The sequence below is a fragment of the Colias croceus genome, chromosome 27 (assembly GCF_905220415.1).
Source record: "Colias croceus chromosome 27, ilColCroc2.1".
NCBI classification, from domain to species: Eukaryota; Metazoa; Arthropoda; class Insecta; order Lepidoptera; family Pieridae; genus Colias; species Colias croceus.
The window spans coordinates 3808604-3831056 of record NC_059563.1 but is presented as its reverse complement, the minus strand read 5'-3'; the positions used below and the strand labels follow the sequence as shown (position 1 = coordinate 3831056).

The 22453-nt window shown below is 34.5% G+C and overlaps 1 protein-coding gene across 1 annotated transcript in view; it reads right to left on the bottom strand.

The window, feature by feature from the left end:
* The window catches only part of LOC123703719 (ryanodine receptor), a 154039-nt gene that overhangs the window by 45530 nt on the left and 86056 nt on the right, over positions 1–22453 (bottom strand). The window contains 30 exon segments of the mRNA XM_045651812.1: positions 197–317; positions 1214–1291; positions 1773–1965; positions 2395–2557; positions 3236–3384; positions 4049–4197; positions 4520–4649; positions 5133–5276; positions 5758–5952; positions 7423–7570; positions 8105–8319; positions 8899–9016; positions 9812–9859; positions 10103–10285; positions 10710–10834; positions 11746–11835; positions 12270–12403; positions 14369–14472; positions 15093–15267; positions 16039–16154; positions 16801–16847; positions 17180–17285; positions 17722–17859; positions 18589–18729; positions 19170–19281; positions 19649–19754; positions 20212–20409; positions 20705–20879; positions 21120–21263; positions 21572–21717. Of these exon segments, the coding sequence (XP_045507768.1) occupies positions 197–317; positions 1214–1291; positions 1773–1965; positions 2395–2557; positions 3236–3384; positions 4049–4197; positions 4520–4649; positions 5133–5276; positions 5758–5952; positions 7423–7570; positions 8105–8319; positions 8899–9016; positions 9812–9859; positions 10103–10285; positions 10710–10834; positions 11746–11835; positions 12270–12403; positions 14369–14472; positions 15093–15267; positions 16039–16154; positions 16801–16847; positions 17180–17285; positions 17722–17859; positions 18589–18729; positions 19170–19281; positions 19649–19754; positions 20212–20409; positions 20705–20879; positions 21120–21263; positions 21572–21717 (4091 nt within the window).

Genomic DNA, 22453 nt, shown 5'->3' with positions numbered 1-22453 from the left:
AATACTAATGGTAGTATGAACATTAACATACTTATAAATTTATAAAGAATAGAAAAAATTCGATCACGAGGCGGGACTCGAACCCGCATCCTTTCGCGCCATTCCGGGGTGGATGCCATTTTAGATTAACATACTTTAAATACAATATTAACAAACTTTGAACACAATATTAACACAATTAGAATATAATACTAACCTAGAAGCCCAAGCATCGTGGTAATGTTCAGAGAATTTCTGAACGATCGTGTTGAGATCGTTGTTCAGAGCCACAGATGATGTGTTAATTGGTTGTGGATCGTATTGGGGATTGTCTGCACCTGAGTTGGGATTTAATAATAAAAATAAAAATATTTCTGTAGCAAAAAATATATTTTAAGCTATTGCATAGCTTCTATCGCGGGCCTTGAGCGCGGACCGAATCGAGAAGTTCCGTAACGAAAAAACCTCACGCTCCCCACTCCGACGGGTGGAGGTGTGGCTTGAAGGCATAGCATGCAATAGCGCAACCGCCCCAATCCCCGAGTGACATACGCCATTTTTTAGTATTTTTTGAAGTGAAACTTCTTTAGGCGCTTGAGAGTTAAATTTCAAGGCAATACCGTCACGTCATGGAGTAGGGCGCCGATTTTGATATCTTGCTCGGCACGCACGCTCTTTTTTATGTTATTAATGCATGCAAAACTAAAAGTCCTTTGCAACTTTGTACACCGACGGTAGGATATCTACTATATAAAAATAAGTCGGGTTTTCCTTCCTGACGTTATAACTCCAGAATTCACGAAGCAATTTCCACGGTTTTGCATTCGTTGGAAAGGTCTCGGGCTCCGTGAGGTTTATGGCAAAGAAAAGATGTCTCTGGTGGCGAAACGGAGTTCGGTTTGATAGTCCTAAATAAAATTTGTATAAAGGATATCCTCCAAGACAAAAAAACAAGAAATATTTTCTGCTTTTTCTATTATTCGCCTTTTAAATCATTCATTCAATTTATCCAACACTAGCGGTCCGCTCCGGCTTCGCCCGTGGTACATATTTCGCAATAAAAGGATCTTTCTCAGGGTCTAAAAATTGTCTGTGCCAAATTTCATCAAAATCGGTCCAGTAGTTTATGCGTGAAACATACATACAAACCTTTCCTCTTTATAATATTAGTATAGATAGGAGTAATTTTTTAAGAAAATATCCGAATTTAAATATTTTATAGTTTATTATATACCCGTAGCTTGAGTATCCTTTCCATAGAATTCATCGTCGTAGTTCTTGACCAAAGAGTAGTCAGGCGGTAGAGCACAACCTGTCAATGGAAAAACATTTGTCAAAATGTGAGATATTATTTTTTTTTTAATATATTTTGGTATTTTTACTGTTGTTGTTCAAAGTGGGATATAGAATGTTGAAAGTTATATCAAAATTTATTCAGGTAAAACTATATATTTATCTAATTATCATCACAGCCGAAACGTACATTTTTTTAAATATCCAACCCAAAAAATGCATATTTTTTGTACATTTGCTGAGGAAGTCGAAAATGTTGGATAAGAGCATGTCAAAATGGCAAAAAATCTAAATTTTTTGCAATTTACACCATTTTTTGACATTTTTCTCAATTTTTCGTGTAAAATCTCACCAATCAAGCATGGCAGCGCCTTGCCAAACAGCACGAGCTCGGAGTCCATCTTGCTGAGCGAGTCGAATATGTTGGAGAAGAGTATCAAAATGGCAAAAAAATCTAAATTTTTTGTAATTTTTTCACTATTTTTTGTATAAAATCTCACCAATAGCGATCAAGCATGGCAGCGCTTTGCCGAACAGCTCGGGCTCGTAGTCCATCTTGCTGAGTGAGTCGAATATGTTGGAGAACAGCATCATAGTGAGTCGTTTCTCTTCATCTGAGGAAGACCCGTACGCGCCCTGCCCGCCCGTGCTGCCGTAGTACTTGGCGCAGCGCTCGTAGTGCAGTGTTAGTAGCTGAAATCATTTTAGTTATTTACTTATACTTTAATATTTTTTAAATAAGGTATCTGCAGTTATATAGATGTACTTTCATGCTTATAAAAATTATATTGTTACTCTTAAACTTTGTAAGTACATATCTTATACACTTCATCCTACACTTTTAACTTTTAGTGAAGATTTACAAATTTCATGTTGAAAGTAGTATTTTCAATATAAAATTTGTTTAATTGTATAACTCGAATTAATTGTACTCTATGTATGGCTAAACGCATATGCGTTTTATAAGAATTTTTTATAAAAAATGAAAATGTAAAATAAAAAAGTTTATTTTTTATATTAATCAAAACTGAAGGGCCTAGACAAATGGCAGAATGCTGGGCATCTATTCCTTTTCTATACAATTGCGGTCACATAATATTTTTTTATAATAATTTAACTCACCCTCAAAGCCACAGTAGTATATTCCGACAATCTCGACACATCCACAGTGAGTTTCCTCAACAGTTTCAACAACATGGACGGTTGCATAGCTGCAGTTAGAGCTACGAGGAAATCTGATACTGCCTCTCGTTGGCCCTTTGTTAGCATTCGGTTTTTGGATAACCTGGTGGATAATTATGAATCTATACTATAAAGATAAAGAGTTTGTTTGTTTGAACGCGCTAATCTCAGGAACTACTCGGGTCCGATTTGACCTTTCGGTGTTAGATAGCCCATTTGTCGAGGAAGGCTATAGGCTATATATCATCACGTTAAGACCAAAAGGAGCGGAGCAATGCGGGTACAACCGCAGGGCACAGCTAGTTTATTCATATTTTAGTAATGTAATATTATGTAGTATAGCTGGATAGGCTTTGTACGTCGGTCGATGTAAACTAATAGTGAGTGCCTTATCAAACAATATTGGTCCTAAAACACTTCCTTGTGGAATGCCATTGTTGTTTAATTTTAATTTGACGCTTTTCTTTTACTTCAATTCACTACAAAATGCTAACGGTTGCTTAAATTTGAGAATACTCAATATGTAGTTACAATTAGTATGTTCTCTAATACTTTGTCTATACAGTTTCAATAATAGATGTGCATGTGCGACGAAGTCGAAAGCTTTAGTCAAGTCAAGAAATAAGGCAAAGTTCAATTAAAGATATTAATTATTTAGATTAAATATAAAATTAAAAATAAAATCAGTAAAGAGCTGGACTGAATTTAATAAATTTTGGTGGTGGATGTATTAAAATTTCATACTTATTTTATAATATTATCTTGTAATTAATTGAAATACCTATAAACAGTATGCAACGTAGCATCCAACAAGCTAGCATAATTCTCAGCTTCATTGTAGAAGTTGGCGTGTTTGATCAGTAAGGGCAGGATCGAGTTGCCGATGTAGCGGTTCATTGATAGCGCCATATCGGATTCGCAGCCGTCGTTCTGGAAATTTATGATGTTGAAGATAATATATTACAGAATATAAAGAATGAGGCATAACATATCCCTACTAATATTATAAATGCGAAAGTAACTCTGTCTGTCTGTCTGTTACGCTTTCCCGCTTAAACCTCTCAACCGATTTTGATGTCATTTGGCACAGACAATCTTTAGACCCTGAGAAAGAACATAGGCTACCTTTTATTGCGAAATATGTACCACGGGTGAAGCCGGGACAGACCGCTAGTAACAAATAAAGAAGAAAGAGCGATCGTTCTGTTGGTAAATTTAAATAGTATGATTGAAGAAATTAATCGGTGACATTTCATCGATAAAAGTTAACGTTATGTCGGATTCGCAGTCGTCGTTCTGGAGGAAATTAATGATATTAAGAGAAGGATAGTAAGAAAAAAGATATTATAAGGAATATTTTCAGATAAGGTATTCATTTTACAGAAGCTTCAGAAAAAACATTAACAATAAAAAAGTATTCAAAATATGAAGGTAGTTATGAATTCAGACAAATCTTTGTACCACCACACTGTTAAAATATTACACGGAACATATCATAAATTCTATTTGTATCCATACAATTTCTAATATCACCAAATTCACAAAAAAGACACCATTTCAAAACAAAAATTACCAATATCATGAAAAAACTCACCCTATCCAACATAGTAGCGGCTCTCAAATCAGGCAGGAAAGCCTCTTCCAGAAGCCGATAGAACAATTCCTGTGTTTCTATTCCGTAGACTCTTTCAAGGAATAGACCTACACTTTGCTTGTGTCCAGGGATGAGGCCAGAGGGCATGTCTGTGAAGATAAATAAATAAATTATTCAAAAAATGCGATTTTTTATTGTTTTGAATTTCGAGAGAGTTTTTTGGAAGTTCCAATTGTCTTTCCAAAATTTTATGTATAATCATTATGGTCTATTTCGTAGCATTTGCAAAAAGATGACTGAAACTAGTGATATTGAAGCTATGGCATTAAATATAGAAAGTTCTTAAATAAATGCTACCGATTTTTAATTCTTTAACACATTTTCTGTCATATATGACTTGTTAAGCACATATTTTATTGGTTCTATTAAACTTTTAATATCAATTTAGCTTCACTTAAAACCGATTCTTACCAGATTTAGGTCTCTCTTCACCAGCAGCTGGATTGTTCAACGTAAACCTAAGACTCAGTACTCCCTGCAGATCTTCTAATGGTACTAGAGAACGCAGGATAGCACGAGCTCTAAGAGATTCGTTTTTACCCTGAAATAGTTGAATTTTTTTATTGTTAAAATTGTTTGAACAAATAGTACAAAGTGTGCGTGTCGTTTATCTGTTGTTGCAAGTCATGGCAAAGTTATATCTTCTTTATTGAAATATAAATATAAAAAAAGACGTGTGTCACTCGGGGAGTGGGGCGGTTGCGCTATTGCATGCTATGCCTTCAAGCCACACCTCCGCCCGTCGGAGTGGGGAGCGTGAGGTTTTTTCGTTACGGAATTTCTCGATTCGGTCCCCGCGCTCAAGGCCCGCGATAGAAGCTATGCAATAGCTTAATAAGAAAACTAGCCGTTTGCCCAGTCCTCTATTGGAAAGACGGGAATAATCACAACAAACAATAAAGTCTTTCTTCTTTTTAATTCAATGTGTATTAGTATTGGTAACTTTATCGGTAGTAGTATCTGTATTACTATGACTATTAACTTTAGCATAAGTATCAGCATTAGAATTAATAGATATACTCACAAGAGCAATAACAGCAGCATCAGGCGCACATCTTCCCAACAAATCAACAAGTGTGCAATAGAAATTCAAAATGGCCGCTCCTGTATCTATATAGTCTTCGTCTTCTTCTGATTCGGGAAGCGGATGACTGAACTGAAATTGGGACTTCATTGGATTTTAGTATATCGTTTTGGTAATAAAAAAGTGTATTTATGGATGGTTAGGGAAATATGTCGGTTTTGAGGGTAGTTGGGTTAGTTTAATTTTTTGGTGGTGTTTTGGAAGTCTAATCATGTGAATGTATGTGATTTTTCATAATATAAGCGGGGATTGCTTGATATTCATATGTTTAAGTTACGTTTTTGAGTTATGTATTTTTTATATACAGATTGATCTGGTATTGCGAATTTTCATTTATAATAATGTGCCATAACTTAACTAACTTAAGTCTTCATCACCAAACAGTGCTGGTCCAAAACATTCGGATCGATCCATAACTAAATAAGCATCTTTTCTACCCTATTTCCCTATTTTTTCTATCCCCTACACTTTTTCCAATATACTTGTATTCCCTAATCTGTTTCCCTATATTTTACCTCCTACTCTTTTCCCCAAATTTTCTATCCCCTTTTCAAAAGCTACTTACACTAACATCTCCCTCCGCTTCCAGATCTCTTAGTTTCCGTCTATCAGCAATTCTTTCACTCATTTTATTAGCATCCACTATCGCTTTAAGAAGACCTTCTCCTTCACCACGTAAAGCTGGTCCAAGACATTCAGGACGACGGATTAGGAGACGAATTACTAGATTGGCGTTTTCTTCTACGCTTTCACCGTTTACCTATAAGTTTCAAAGTCAGTCAGTAAATGTATGATTATGAAATGACTGCTAATATTTGAAGGTTAAAATATGTACATGTAAAATCAATGAAATAACGTGTCCACGAAATACTAAGTGTATTTCGTGGACACGTTATTTCCACGAAATACACTTATAAAATGACAATTAGCTTAAAGTGTACTTTCAACGTGCACACGTAAAATGACAAGTGATGGATAAAAGTATATGTTAATCACTATTGAATGAATATTTATAAGAATTCAACCAATAGTCGATTAAAAACATTATCCTTTTGACTGAATTTGTTCGGTTGTTAAGAACAAAGTATCATTAAGATATTATCCTACTATTTTTTTTTTTTTTTTTTTTTTTATACATCATAGGCAGGCGTTTGACCACTATCCCGCCTGATGTAAAGCGGTGATGTGATCTATGAAGGAGCACGCCTGCCTAGAAGAAGCCTATTCACTCTAGACTTGAAGAGCTGCAGATTATAATGGTCCGGGAATACCGACGATGGAAGAGAATTCCACACCTTCGCAGTTCGAATGAAAAATGAATTCGCATAACGCTGAGTGCGTGTGTGCGGTATATCGACTGCGAAGGGATGGAGTTCCATTCCACGCCTAGATGTCCGATAAAGAAATGGAGAAGGTGGAATAAGGTGGTGGAGTTCAGATGCACATTCACCAAAATGTATTCTATAGAAGACCGACAGACATGCAACTTGTCGGCGGTGATCCAGACTTTGGAGGTTACGACGAATCAACGAGGGATCGGCAATAATTCTGCAAGCTCGCCTCTCGATGGAGTCCAAAGCTCCAAGGTGAGTTTTGGCGGAACCCGCCCAAAGATGACTACAATACTCCACACACGACCGAACTTGGGCTTGATACAGTTTTAAAAGCTGTTCCGGTGTGAAGTAATGTCTCACTTTAGCAAGTATTCCAAGTTTTTTGGCTGCTATATGGGCTTTGGACTCGATGAATTGTCCGAAATTGAGACTTGCAGAAATCGATACACCAAGTAGATCGAGGCTGTCAGTTAATGAGATCGGTACATCACAGAAAGATGGAGTTAGATGGAGAGAAGTCCGTTTGGCAGTGAAAAAACACGCTTGTGTTTTTTTCGCGTTAAACTCTACCAGATTAGCGTCACCCCAACTAGCGACGTCCTGTAAGGCTGAGTTCATACTAATATTATAAATGCGAAAGTTTGTATGGATGTATGGATGTATGGATGAATGGATGTATGGATGTTTGTTACTCTTTCACGTAAAAACTACTGAACCGATTACAATGAAATTTAGCACACATATAGAGGGTAACTTGGATTAACACATAGGATAGTTTTTATCCCGGAAATCCCTCGGGAACGGGAACTATGCGGGTTTTCCTTTGCAAACGCGGGCGAAGCCGCGGGCGGAAATCTAGTAGCATCATAATTAATAATTATATTCAAAAAAATTACCCAAACGCAGAATCTCAAGAAGTCCAGATATCTTTCACCTTCCACGGGATCCCAACCTAAATCTGGATAGCCCTTTTCAATTAACTCCGAGTTACTTTGAAGCCCACAACGAGATAAATACACAGCTATCTTTTCTAGATAGTGCTCTCTGAAATTGGGAAAATTAATTTTAACAATTTTGATTACTTAGGTATTATTTTTATTTTTGAAGTGAAACTTCTTTAGGCGTGATGACAGTAAAATTTCAAGTCACGTCATGGCGATACCGTCACGTCATAGAGCAGGGCGACGATTTTAGTATCTTTGAAACTCGCCAAAGAAGTTTTACTTCTTACACAACGCTCTTTTTTAATAGACAGAGAATAAATAAATAAATAAATATTTCAGGACAATTTTCATACACGGCACAATCTGATTTCATATTAAGCTTTCGCTTGTGTTATGGAAACCAGATGGCTGATAAACATACATATATAATTTTAATAAATACTTATATAGATAATTAACACCCAGACACAGAGCAAACATCTATGTTCATCACACAAATATTTGCCCCGGGTGGGGATCGAACCCACGACCTCTGGGTTGGAAGGCAGCAAGCCAACCGGTCTGTCAAGAATGATTCAAGAGAAAGGTTTTGTTTGACAGCAGGATGTTGGAGTTGCTTTACAAGTCTACTAACCTCAAAGCCAACGCAAGTTCCGTGTTCTCCATCAAGCTGGAGTACGCCACATCCAATGGAGTGGATCCTCTGAGCGAGGGTCTGGACAGCAGGATGTTGGAGTTCTCCAGCAGGAAGTCGAAGTGGTCGAACATCGCCTTCTGGTTCTGCCGGCCCGTGCGACAGAAGTAGCAGAGGAAACGGCAGCACGCTACCACCATCTCGTGGGAGGTGTCCTGAGTGAGAACACGTGTTAAATTGAGAAGTCGTTTGTTATATGAAAATAATATTTTCATATATGCTATATTAGAGCATCTGATGAATGAAAGGACAAGTTATTTATTTATTTTTTCTTTATTGTACATAATATACCAAACATAAATAAGCTATACTATAATAAGGTACAATGAAAACACACGGCACATACATACTAAAAGGCGGCCTTATTCCTCAAAAGCAATCTTTTCCAGGCAACCCTAATTGGTAAGGAATGTATGCTAGAACGCGACTTGGCGCAAATTCAATAAATAAATTTTGTATGAAACTATACGCAAAATGACGAATAGTAATGGATGAAAACACGAATTAAAAATTGAAAAATAATACTTGAAAGTTGTGGTAAAATAAATTATGCATAAGTATAGGAAAATTTGATTTTTTTATTGTCTATTTGTCAAAGTATTTGCGTCTGTTTCTATCTATACTTTACTGTAGTAAAGTATAGATAGATAGAAACAGATACTTTACTACAGTAAAGTATAGATAGAAACAGATCAGAGTGATACATCACTCTGTCTGTCTGTATGTGTGTATACCTTCTCCTTATCCTCGGGCGTGGGCGGCGAGGCGGCGGGCGCGTCGGACTGCGCCTGCGCGCGCCGCCCGAGCGTGTTCATCATTACCGCCATTACGTTCTCGTGGACACGGAGCACCCTTTGTTTTAAGAGATTTTATTGAATTTATATTTTTGGTTTTATGGCATTCAAATCTAATATAATATATTATAAATGCGAAAGTTTGTAAGGATGGTATGGATGTATGGATGTTTGTTACTCTTTCACGTAAAAACTACTGAACCGATTACAATGAAATTTAGCACACATATAGAGGGTAACTTGGATTAACACATGGGATAGTTTTTATCCCGGAAATCCCACGGGAACGGGAACTATGCGGGTTTTCCTTTGCAAACGCGGGCGAAGCCGCGGGCGGAAATCTAGTGCTTTATAAATATAAATTTAACAAACTCAGCCACTTGAGGCTCACGAGTGGCCGAGTTGGTCAGGCATCCGCCCCGGAATGGCGCGAAAGGATGCGGGTTCGAGTCCCGCTGAGTGATCGAATTTTTTCTATTCTTTATAAATTTATATTTAAGAGATTTTATTTTAATGGTTGTATTTTTCATTGCTCAAGAGTTCGTTTAACAAAAATTGTACGAGCTCAGAAAGCTTACAAATACCTAATGTGTTATCCATTACAAACAATTTATAAAAATACAACATTTGAAATTTATGTAAAGCTTAATTTAGTTCTAGAAGTAAGTAATAGGATTCTTTATAGCATGTATTACTAGCATGTATAGCACTATTTTAAACAAATAAACTGAGTTTGAACTTCTCTGTATTATCTTTAACATTAGAATCTAGAGTGTTCTTAATATTAGCAACTTGAAATAGCAATAAATTTTACGATGAAGTCACCACTTAAGTAAATATTAATGTAACTTACCGAATTAAATCTGGATGCTGGAAGAACGTGTGGTTGTTGACAAGTTTCCTGCAATCAAAATATATCTCATGAAATCAAATACAATGAAGTTTTATTATTTCTAGAATATTTTACAATTTCTTGTTTTCAAAATCATCTATTTCATATCGAGAACTAGAGGAATATTATGCACTTTATAAATGAAAATATAGAATAACTTATCCAAAAATATTCACATACAAGATTTGTAATATAGGTACAATTTTCGTTTAGTTTCTCTTTAATATTTTCACTATCTCTAATTCCACTTACCACAGCCTCTTCCTCATCAATTCCTCTTCCTCCTGGCTCATCTGTACTGGCAGCAACGCTCGAATCTGGCTAAGTCCGACCCACATCTCTGCTACATCTAGTTTTGTTTTGGCATTGATGACGTATGTCTTTTCTAGAGCTCTGATTAGTTCTCCTACTGCGTCGTATTGACGGACTAGCAGACTGGAAAAGTGGTAATTTCGTATTGAGTTAGGTTTATAGTAAATTTAGTAAGAAATTTGATTAAGTAGACAAATTTTTTTCACAAATTGGAATGATTTGGTTTAGCTTGTCCAAAATATTTCTGAAGATACTGATGTATGAGTAGGAGTCTAAATTGAGAATTAAGATATTTTGTCTAGGATTAAAGTATTAAACTATTTTTTTAAATTCACCCATATAAAGTAAATTATAATTTTGTTCTATCGGTTTGAAGTTAAATAGAAGAAGCCGAAAGTTTTTTATACACTTTCCTGTCAATAAACTGGACAATGCAAGCTAAAATCCTTTCATCCCCGAATTTGTCACAATAACAATCATTATTATTTAAATGCACATTTCTCAAAAAATCTTTTTCTTGTCTTATAATAATTACAATAATACAAACCTAAACATTTCCCTCACAAGCTTAGGAGTTTCGATCTGCGATTCCTCCGCCCAATTAACTATCGTCTGTATCAACACTTTGCGGAATTTCTCTTCTGGCGTTTTCCTTGGTTCCTCTACAAGCGCCTGTAAGTTTATTTTCTTTAATAATAAGTTAGAGTTCATTGATTGCTAATGTGGGTGTTAAAATTGTGCTCATTTCAGTGTTCTTACAAAACGAGCAATGTATTCTGAATACATTTTCAAGGTATGGCTATATTAGTACTTCTTGTGTTAGGTTAGTTTTAATAGGGTTGACGAAGCTCGTATAAATATACGAATTCTAAGAATATCGCAATTGTATAGTAGGTACGTTTTTGTCTCATTTCTATGGTGTAGAAATAAAACACACTGTAAATTTTAAGTGTGCTTAGGTTTCAGTATGACTAAATTCTAAAAGAAAAATCAGCACAAAGTGCGAATTAGCGGGTGTAAAAGTTCCGAAGTCATATATTTCTAAAATTTAGAAAAGGATCGTTGAACACTTTCTTATTTCCTTGCTTACTTTACTTTGAGGTAAAGATGGCTTCAAACGAAATAATTTATTCTTAGCATTATGTTATTAATTCATATAAGCGACATATATTATTGAACCTGACGATATTAATAATATAAGGTTCATCAATATCAAACGTTATAACGTCTGATCTTAAAAGACTTTGGAACTTTGTTAAGTTAGAGGACTCTATTATTCTCTCATCTACTATTACCTCTTCAACAACATTTTCTGTTTCTTCCTGTAATTAAAGTTTAGTTTTTGTGAATGTGTTATTTTTTATTAATCACTGCTTTATTGATATGAATTTAAATGTTAGATCAGTTAAGATTATTTATTTCATTTTCATCTTTATTAGTCACAAAAAGTTAGAATACGGATGAAATTTTATGTAGGTATGTAACGTTATAATATTATTATCAATTATAAGTAGACTTATTTCTTTAGTTTTTAACGAAACACCATTAATATTTTTTTTAAATTTTATTAAAATTAAGTTTACCTTTGGTTCCTCTTCCAATTCTTTAACAGTATTGATGATGTTGTACAGTTTTCCAAATGCTCCTCTCTTTATTTCTGGTTCTGATGACTGCTGAAATTTAGCTTTTGATTTAGTTATAATTGTATGTTTTTGTTTATAAAACGCAATATAAAACGTATATTAATATATTATTATTTCTTTCTTTGTATTAATATAACATAATAAATGTTGTTAATGTTAATGTTGATCTCTTAAATTCAATTAATAATGTCTTCATTTGCAAAAATAGATATATCTTTGCAGGACACATAAACACCAAGAATAAACAATTGAGCCAAAACAGACTTATCTCCTCAGCAATGAAACTTCTTTAGGCGTGTTGAGAGTAAAATTTCAAGATCCCATCATGGCAATACCGCCACGTCATGGAGTAAGGCGACGATTTTGGTATCTTTGAATCTTGCCGAAGAAGTTTCACTTCTGACACTTTTTTTAGGTCACCTTTAGGAATTTAAAGACAAAATACATATAATTAAATTACTCACATCACCATCCGGTTCTTGCAAAGCGCCCAAAGAAACATGACTCATGAGTGCATCGTGGAATTCGTTCATACGTGCTATTAATTCTTCTCCACACGGACAGTTCTCAGGGTCCTCTTCTTCTAAGTGCTTGAAGCCTGTGTTGATTTGAATTTGTTTTAGGAGTTGATTTGATTTTTGAATTTTGATTTAGGACTTTTAACTTAGGCTCTGACAGTTACAGCGACTGATACAGATACGTGTTTAGATGCAGTTGACGATAATATTGATGGTAGATGATTGACTGGCTGGTTGGCTTGGTTGGTAGTGACCTTGCCTTCCAAGCCAGAGGTCGTGGGTTCGATCCCCACCCGGGGCAAATATTTGTGTGATGAACATAGATGTTTGCTCTGTGTGTGGGTATTAGTTATCTATATAAGTATTTATTTAAAATTATATATGTATGTTTATCAGCCATCTGGTTTCCATAACACAAGCGAAAGCTTAGTATGGGATCAGATCGTGCCGTGTGTGAAAATTGTCCTGAAATATTTATATTGGTACACGTCAATAAATTTTTCTGATATATTTATATTTTATACTTACTTATTAAGGGCCGATTTTTCAATGCCCATATAAACAGTCTGATAACTACCCCTTGAATAGATTTAGGGCCGATTTTTCAATGCCCAGATAAACAGTCTAATAACTACCCCTCGAATAGATTTATTCAATTGCTTATCTAACTCATAACGGCTCGCCTATTTTTCAATCGTGATTTATTTGATGAATAACTATCTGACCAAATATTTCCATATTGGCAGCTCTGCTCTTGGAGTGGCGAAACAAACATATTAAATTAGTCAGGTTAGAGCGGGATAGAGTCAACTTGCAATATGTCAACAACCGTCATTATGTCTCACGTCAGGAGTGCATTTTAAGTTTATCTTGTGTTCTATGATTGTTGATTATTGTTTTGATTCGAGTAAAGAGTTTTGATTAAATTTGTGTTAAAATTTATATATTTTACGATGGAAACGACATAACGGCAGCGTCCGGCAAATTTTCAATGGCATGATCATCAGTAGGTACTATCAAAAACATCAATTTCAATATGATTTTAATTGATAATTATTTTATAGAAAGAGGCTTTATTGTAAAAATTCTACGCTCTATGATATTACATACGAAAATATCCCAAATTTGACGCGTCAGTTGTCAACTCAAACGTCTAATCGTCGAATAGCACGCTATCTGGCCGTTGGAGCAGCAGATAGATTTATTCCTCAAATAACGTAGTTATTCGATAGATAAGTCCTATTCGTCTATTGAAAAATTGAATATTTTGTTAACTGAAGAATAAAGTCTATATAGCTGTTTATCTGGGCATTGAAAAATCGGCCCTTATTCAATTGCTTATCTAACTCATAACGGCTCGCCTATTTTTCAATCGTGATTTATTTGATGAATAACTATCTGACCAAATATTTCCATATTGGCAGCTCTGCTCTTGGAGTGGCGAAACAAACATATTAAATTAGTCAGGTTAGAGCGGGATAGAGTCAACTTGCAATATGTCAACAACCGTCATTATGACTCACGTCAGGAGTGCATTTTAAGTTTATCTTGTGTTCTATGATTGTTGATTATTGTTTTGATTCGAGTAAAGTTTTGATTAAATTTGTGTTAAAATTTATATATTTTACGATGGAAACGACATAAAGGCAGCGTCCGGCAAATTTTCAATGGCATGATCATCAGTAGGTACTATCAAAAACATCAATTTCAATATGATTTTAATTGATAATTATTTTATAGAAAGAGGCTTTATTGTAAAAATTCTACGCTCTATGTTACATACGAAAATATCCCAAATTTGACGCGTCAGTTGTCAACTCAAACGTCTAATCGTCGAATAGCACGCTATCTGGCCGTTGGAGCAGCAGATAGATTTATTCCTCAAATAACGTAGTTATTCGATAGATAAGTCCTATTCGTCTATTGAAAAATTGAATATTTTGTTAACTGAAGAATAAAGTCTATCTAGCTGTTTATCTGGGCATTGAAAAATCGGCCCTAAAACAATTATACTTATTATCATCAAATCTATATGTTATACTTACTAAGTATAGCGTTCATTTGTTCTCTAGGCGGACAACGAAATTCTCTCGTTTTCTTAGCAGCCACTGCACTTGGCAGATCTGACTGCTTAATTTCTGTGTAACGCCTGAAAAATAAAAAGAATTAGGTGTCCTAATTAGGTTACGCCAATTAAAAAGGTTAGTTATAAGAAAATATCGTTGTTTGAGCTCCTACGATATTTTTATAGTATGGGTCATATTAATTTTAAAGACTCGAGGTTAGTTATTTGAAACAATACATCTGAAAATTGGGATTGCTAAATTGATGCCTGTAATTTTGAAGTGAAACTTCTTTATCGGGGTTGGAAAAAAATTTAGTATAACATTTTTTCGTTACGCGTGACATTTTTCCGTTACGCGCCATCTTTTTCTTATCCCTACCACGCGTGATTCGACGTATTTCTGTAAAGTTGCATATATAGTAAATTATTTTTTGAAGAATAAGGTCATAAAGAAGTTTCACTTCTTACGTGTGTACACTCGTACACGCAAACATTTTTTTTAAATTAAATACCCATCTTTTTCTCGTGATTTGCAATAGTAGGTACCATGTTTTCGAATTAACTGTTAATTTTAACCAATTTAAGACTAAGATAAGTAATGGTTCATCAGATAAGGATTTTTCCAGCCCAGAAAAGAGTTATATTATCTTCTACTCAACATTTTCATATTATGTAAATTTAATTATCTTCTCAATTTTCCTTACCTCAACTGATCCGACTGTAAATCGCCAACAAAATCATGCGCAAACGCAATAATGGATTCCACTCGATGTCGTAACTGAATATCGTTTAAGTGTTGGAGCAAATAGCACATTTGCAGTTTGGCACCTTCCGCCATTTTCATGTGGAGCAAACCCTTTCTGTGCTCGTCTTTGCCTTCTGCAAGTTTTATAGGAAAAAAATAAGGATTAAATAATGAGTGATAAGTAAATCTGATGTTTTTGTGTAAGTAAATAAATATAAAAAATGTATTGGTTGTATTTTATAAATTACTAGCGGTCCGCCCCGGCTTCGCCCGTGGTACATATTGTACACTGTGCCAAATTTCATCAAAATCGGTCCAGTAGTTTATGAGCCTATTCATTACAATCAATCAAACAAACAAATAAACAAAGTTTTCCTCTTTATAATATTAGTGTATATTATTAGAATTTTCAACTATCTATGAATATTTTTCGAATTTTTTGAAAATTTTGAATACTTTATCAAAAAAGTTACAATACAATAAGAAGTACCTACTGTTTTGGTAGTCTAATAACATTAATAAATATTTCAATACATTTTACAACTGATTTATAACCTCATTTGCAGTAAAATACTATAAAAAAGTTATTCCAAAATCTATACTAATATTATAAAGCTGAAGAGTTTGTTTGTTTGTTTTAACGCGCTAATCTCAGGAAGTACTGAAGAATTTTTTCGGAATGTTTTCTAGAAAAATTTTTTCGGTGTTAGATAGCCCATTTATCGAGGAAGGCTATAGGCTATATTATGTATATCATCACGCTAAGATCAACAGGAGCAGAGCCACGCGGGTGAAACCGCGGAGCGCAGCTAGTAAACTAATAAAATAACTGTAACAAAAGAAGTAACCGCGCTTAGCTTCAAATATAATGTCGTACTAAATAAATATATTATTTTCCAATATACCTTTATCAAAAGTGGGATCCCATGTCTCAGGGTTGATCATGATGAGCAGTTTCTCTACATCTTCGTCCCTCATCATTCCCACGAGAAGCAGCCTATCCACTAGCTTTATAAGAGGTCTGAAAAAAGGATTAAAAATTAAAGTATTAAAATGACGTAAGAGTGAGCTAAGATTAAATATCAAGATAAGAATCAAATGTGTCACAATAAGCACATAATATATTCGATCGATGTGAAAATGCCGAGTGTAAACGCTGCGTTTAAATAAACGCAGTTTACGCGTACTGACCGGTTGGCTTGGTTGGTAGTGGCCCTGCCTTCCAAGCCAAAGGTCGTGGGTTCGATTTCCCATCGGGGCAAATATTTGTGTGATGAACATAGGTGTCTGCTCTGTGTCTGGGTGTTAATTATCTATATAAGAATTTATTTAAAATTATATATGTATGTTTATCAGCCATCTGCAGGTTTCCATAACACCAGCGAAAGCTTAGTTTGGGATAAGATCGTGCCGTGTGTGAAAATTGTCCTGAAATATTAATTATTTATTTAATCGTTGCGTGTAAACATTCCATTAAACGATCACGTGTAAACGCTGCTTTTATGAGCTGTATTTAACCGTGTTAAAAACAATTAATATTTATTATTTTAATTAAATAATTAAACGATTACAAACGCCGCGTTTAACTGATGCGTGTAAATGCCGCGTTCAAACGCCACGTTTAACCATAATTCATGAATTATTATACAATAAAATGTAATACTCACAAGAACAGATTTTCGTTGCTTCCTCCAACAGGATCTCGGTTGTGAACCTACAAGAAAATTCCAAAATCAGAAAAACATGGAATTTTTGTAAAGAGCAATTTTCATGTTTTTGCAACATTGATCATTGCTGCATCATCCTTGCTAGCAGCGTGATATTAATTATAGCTTGCCTAGATAAATCTATGCTAATAAAGCTAAAGAGTTTGTTTGTTTGAACGCGCTAATCTCAAGAATCTACTGGTCCGATTTGAAAAATTATTTTGGTGTTGGATAATTTATCGAGGAAGGCTAGGCTTTATATCATCACGCCAAGACCATCAGGAGTGGATCAATGCGGGTAAAACCACGGGGCACAGCTAGTAAAAAATAAAACACAAACCTGATTAGTTTCCACGGCCTCAGCGAGTGCCTGCATCACGAAGGATCTCACAACTTCAAGCGGGAAGTATGGAGAATATAGATTGCTTATGTCCGATATGTTTTCACTAAAAAGTATAAAAACGTAAGTATATTAATTTCCGGTTTGGGCTTCTGAATAGGTTCTGTTTAGCTTTATCTGTCAGTTAACATTAGAACATAGATGGAAAATGTCATATGTCTTAAATAGGCTATCAGGGACATTAGTAGCAAATAGACAAAGCAAGAGCAAAAATTGAATTTATGTAATGATAATTTTCTTTAATAATAATCATTATCAAAAAAGTTTCGTAAAACAATCGATTTTAATACTGGTTCAGATAGAGGTTCATTTCAGCAACTACCTTAGCTACAGTCATAAATATTTCTAAAATTATTTATTTCTATGATCTTACGTAACTACAAATTAAAAACTACTGGCAGTTTAGATTGAAATCGCACTTAAAACTGATTATGGTTTCTAACTTAATAGATCTACAAAAATATAAAAATTCCAATACTTACGCAATATTAGTCATATTCATTTGCGGTCTAACACTTTCAGTTTGTAGCGACCGTAGACTGTGACACATTTCTGGATCTTCATACAGTGCTTTTAGTTCTGGACCCAGGGGAATTACGAATTCGTTCTTACATGCCTCCCTGTTACATAAGTTTCATTTAAAATATTAGTTGAATAGTTGGAGAAAATATAATTAGGCAGTTATTAAAAGTAAATTTGCTGCAGAAATAATAAGAGTAGATGAAGAATAATAAATAAGACATAGAGTCGGAAAGTATTATTATAACAATGGTTATAACTTAGAACATTAATTTAATGCTCTAAGGGTAATAACGATATTAAAGGTAGCAATACCAATTTTTATAACAGTATAGCTTACCGCCCGCGGCTTCGCCCGCTTTCTCTAAAACGATTTGAAATTTAAACTATCCTATCTCTCAAGTTGGATCGAAGTGCACATGGTGTGCGAATTTTATTATAATCGGTCATGTGGTTTAGGAGTCCATTGAAGACAAACATTGTGACACGAGATTTATATATATTAAGATTATACTAGCTACGAATAACAGTGATCATAACGACCTTAGGAACAGTAATAGTAAAAACGGTATTAATAACATAAAAAATACTAAATGTGATATTAGAAAATATACCAATAACTAAATTAGCAACGGCAAGAATAAAATGTGTATAATTAACTACACTAATATTATGATATTGTTTACTAAGTGACTATCAACAATACTGATATCGGTAACGTTACTCATACCGATACGGAACTGTAATCAAAGATACCTGTAAGAAATGTCACTGGATTTGATACCGGTATTGATACCGATACCGATAACGTTTATATAACAGATACTCACATAGTAGTAGCGTGTGATTCCAAGTGCAACGCAATGAGTAGATCGTAGAAACCTTGACGTAACGGACCAGACATGTATTGTGATTGGATCGCGTATAATAGTTGTTTTTGGTCCACATGTTGGCATAGTGCGTGGGCCGCTCTGTAATAATATTTTAAGTAAATATATCTTTAGCAACAAAGTTAAATCTATATGTTGAGGAATAACTGACAATATGTTGCTAGATACACAAAGTTTTCAGCCAAATTCTTGCTTAAAATTATCAAAATTGATCAACTGTTGGTCTATATGGAAAATAATGAAAATATAATAATTATTTACTCAATGTATAAATGCAAACAGTGTTACGGCTGTCCGTAATTATGACAAAAAACAGTTAAACGCTTAGAAGGTATAAAAATAGAAATCTTTAAAACTGATTACTTCGGAAATCGTTACAAATGATAATACAAATATGATTTCTGGTTCATTAAATTTGTTCGCTCTATCTCCACTGGGATAAAAAAATGAAGGATAACAAAATATGTAAACAATATGAAAACTTAGAAAAAAAAATATTTTGATAGAAAACCCTCTCATACCTGTAATTACTTTGATAGCACAGAGCAGCGTACAACGTCAGAGTGTGAGAGTGGAAACTTAGTAGTTTGTCCATTTCTATCAATTCCAGAATATCTATACAACGATCTTCCTCTGTAATAGACATAATATGACGTAAATATAAAAATATTAGAAATTATACATCATTAAGAACTTTGTCCATTGTAAAAACTTAGGATAATCTTTTATTTGGAGTACATACAGATTTAAAAGAAATTGTGTCATTTACTTTAATTTATTTTTTATTTTATTTTTAAACATGATGAAGAAAATGCAGTTTTACTACTGAATAAAAAAAGAACGTGTGTGCCGAATACACGTATCAGAAGTGAAACTTCTTTGCCGAGATAAAAGACCAAAATCGTCGCCTTACTCCATGACGTGACGGTATTGCCATGACGCGACCTTAAACTTTTAATTAAACGCACCTAAAGAAGTTTCACGTCAAAACAACACATACCTGGAATATGTAAAGCTAACATAGACACTGCATCTTCACACAACATCGACCAACCACGAATGTCTGACAGTTTTAGTGCATGAACTTGAAGGGATTGATTTGGTACCTGCAAAATATAAAAAAAACGACGTGTGTCACTCGGGGAGTGGGGCGGTTGCGCTATTGCATGCTATGCCTTCAAGCCACACCTCCGCCCCAAGGAGTGGGGTGCGTGAGGTTTTTTCGTTACGGAATTTCTCGATTCGGTCCCCGCGCTCAAGGCCAGCGATAGAAGCTATGCAATAGCTTAAAAATTAAAGTTATGAGAACATAAATTAACATATTGTTTCTTTAATTTATAACATTCAATATGAGCAAAGATCAATGAATTACAATGTGTGAATAGTATAAAAAACATGAAATAGCATGAATCGAGTTAATTTAGCTTCTGGTGTCCCAGAAGGATCTATGCTAGGTCCTTTACTGTTCAATGTATGTAAAGGTTCAACTTAAGGTACTGGTGTTCCACAAGGACCACTATGTCCGTTGCTATTTCTAACATATGAAAATGGTAAAATACTTACTCTAGCCCATTGATGTGGTTTCAAGCATTGCACTTTAAGCCTCGGCGGGAACTGCGGTATCACGTGTTTGTCACTTGTCGGTAATACCGCGGCACTTAATGGTAAACTTGTGGAAGATCTGCCCAATTCTATTTGAAGAATTTCCTTTGATGTTGCTTCTACGAAAATTGCTGGGAAGAGCTTTGTTTCTGGCTCCATCTGTAAGTAAATGAAAGCTTTTGATCTGCTCCTATGCTTGCTTTGTTATAGAAAAAAGTTTATATTTTAATTGAAAATCTATGTCCACGTGTTCTTTTGCGTTATTGAAGAGTACATTAAAAAATGACTGTGCACTTGTCTAATGAGGTAATTAGACAAGTGCACAGTCATTTTTTTAAAACATACATTTTATATCTAGCTCTGATTGTAGATAGTACTTACTTTTTTGTGAAAAAATTTAACTGCATTTTTCAATTATCAATAATAAATTTTACACCATTTTATTAACACAAACCTTAAACTTAAAGCTCGTATCCTTTCCTTCACAAGTAAAAGCGACCGTCCCAGTGGAAGTATCCACAGAGCATCCGATGAACATTCCTTGAGATGCTCCTTTGGCTGTAGCTTCAGCCATTACTTCGTTATATAGTTCATCTGCTCGAACTACGTAACATGATTGGCGGTTTACACTGAAAATTTTATTTATATAAATTTATAAAGAATAGAAAAAATTTGATCACGAGGCGGGACTCGAACCCGCATCCTTTCACGCCAATTCGGGGCGGACGCTTGACAAACTTAGCCACCCGTGACCAGTGATTTATTTATTGTAAAAAAGTACTCAAAATTAAAATGTATTAAGCGACTGGGCGTGGGAGTGGGCGTGGGAATGGGAATGGGAGTGGGAGTGGGAAATGAAAATGCCTTACCTTTCAATAACCCTATCATAGTCATCAGTAATAATAACACTTGATTTAGTAACTTTGTTCTGGTTAAAGTCCTTCGAGTGCAAGTGGTATTGTGTTGTCACCCAGCCTATGTATACGTGAGTTGGATCTTGACCGGGGAAAATTCTGGAAAAAAAAATATTTATAGATTTTTATTATTATAAATTTATATTATAGATTTTTTATAGAGATTTTAGAGTATTTTATAGGCTGAAATAATTGGGTTAGTAAAAGACTATTTAATAAACTTGTCTGAAAAAAAATGCTTTCTATTTAGAAGTGGACAATAAATAATATAGAATGTAGAAGAAAACATTGAATCTCGAGAGCTAGTAATTTTCAAAATCGATAAGATTCGAGCTATTTTATAAATATTATTATACGTGACTGAATTCGATAACAATTTCCTTCTTCTAAAGTAGTCGATCACTTACCTAACACCGTAAAAGTACTCATTAATGAGTTTCAAGCACTCCGCATCGAATATCTCATTGCCGACCGTCTCTGTAGTGGACGCAGCTAGGTTTGTAGTCGTCATTTGCTTGCGATCTTGCGTTGGTGTCGCTACTGTTAAGTTTGTCTAGAGAGAAATTGATTGAATTAATGATTTCTTTTTATATATCAGAGTATGTTTGTTTTTCTATTTGACATCTAATAGAGATGGTTATTTCCTGTAAAGAAGCTTACTGTTCTTCAAAAGTGTTAAACGTATGGTCTGAATATTTGCTAATATCAACAGGGAAGACATTTTATAACTAAGTTCGGTTACCTTAATTAAGAAGACAACTATGGAAAAGACTTAGTAAAATTTGGAAAAGTACGTTACAAAATCGAAAATTATAGTGTAAATCTATCAAAATACATAAATAAATAATATTTTGATTTTCCCAAAGAATTTATTTTGTTAATCGAGCCGACTTCTCTCTTTCCTCCTTTTTTATTACACAAAACAGAAGACTGTTATCAAAACAGAGTATAGATATCATTAAAATTAATCAGCAGTTTTTATCTTCATTAAACGATTCTTTAAATCACCAAAATTCTACCAAACTGAAGCAACTAGTAAAATGAAATCTAAATTCAAGAACAGAGAAATCACATCTGCTTCGAAAAATAGACGTAATAAGCTAAGAAAAAGAAACACTAGCAAAGAGCCAAGACTAACAAATGGTACCATGGATAGAACATAATGAATGATGAGATACATACAGACAGACATACAGAATGACAGACAGACAATGATAACTTACGTTCAAGCCACTCTGACTGCCATACATGTTGCCATTACTTCTACCTTGCATGTTATATCTCTGATT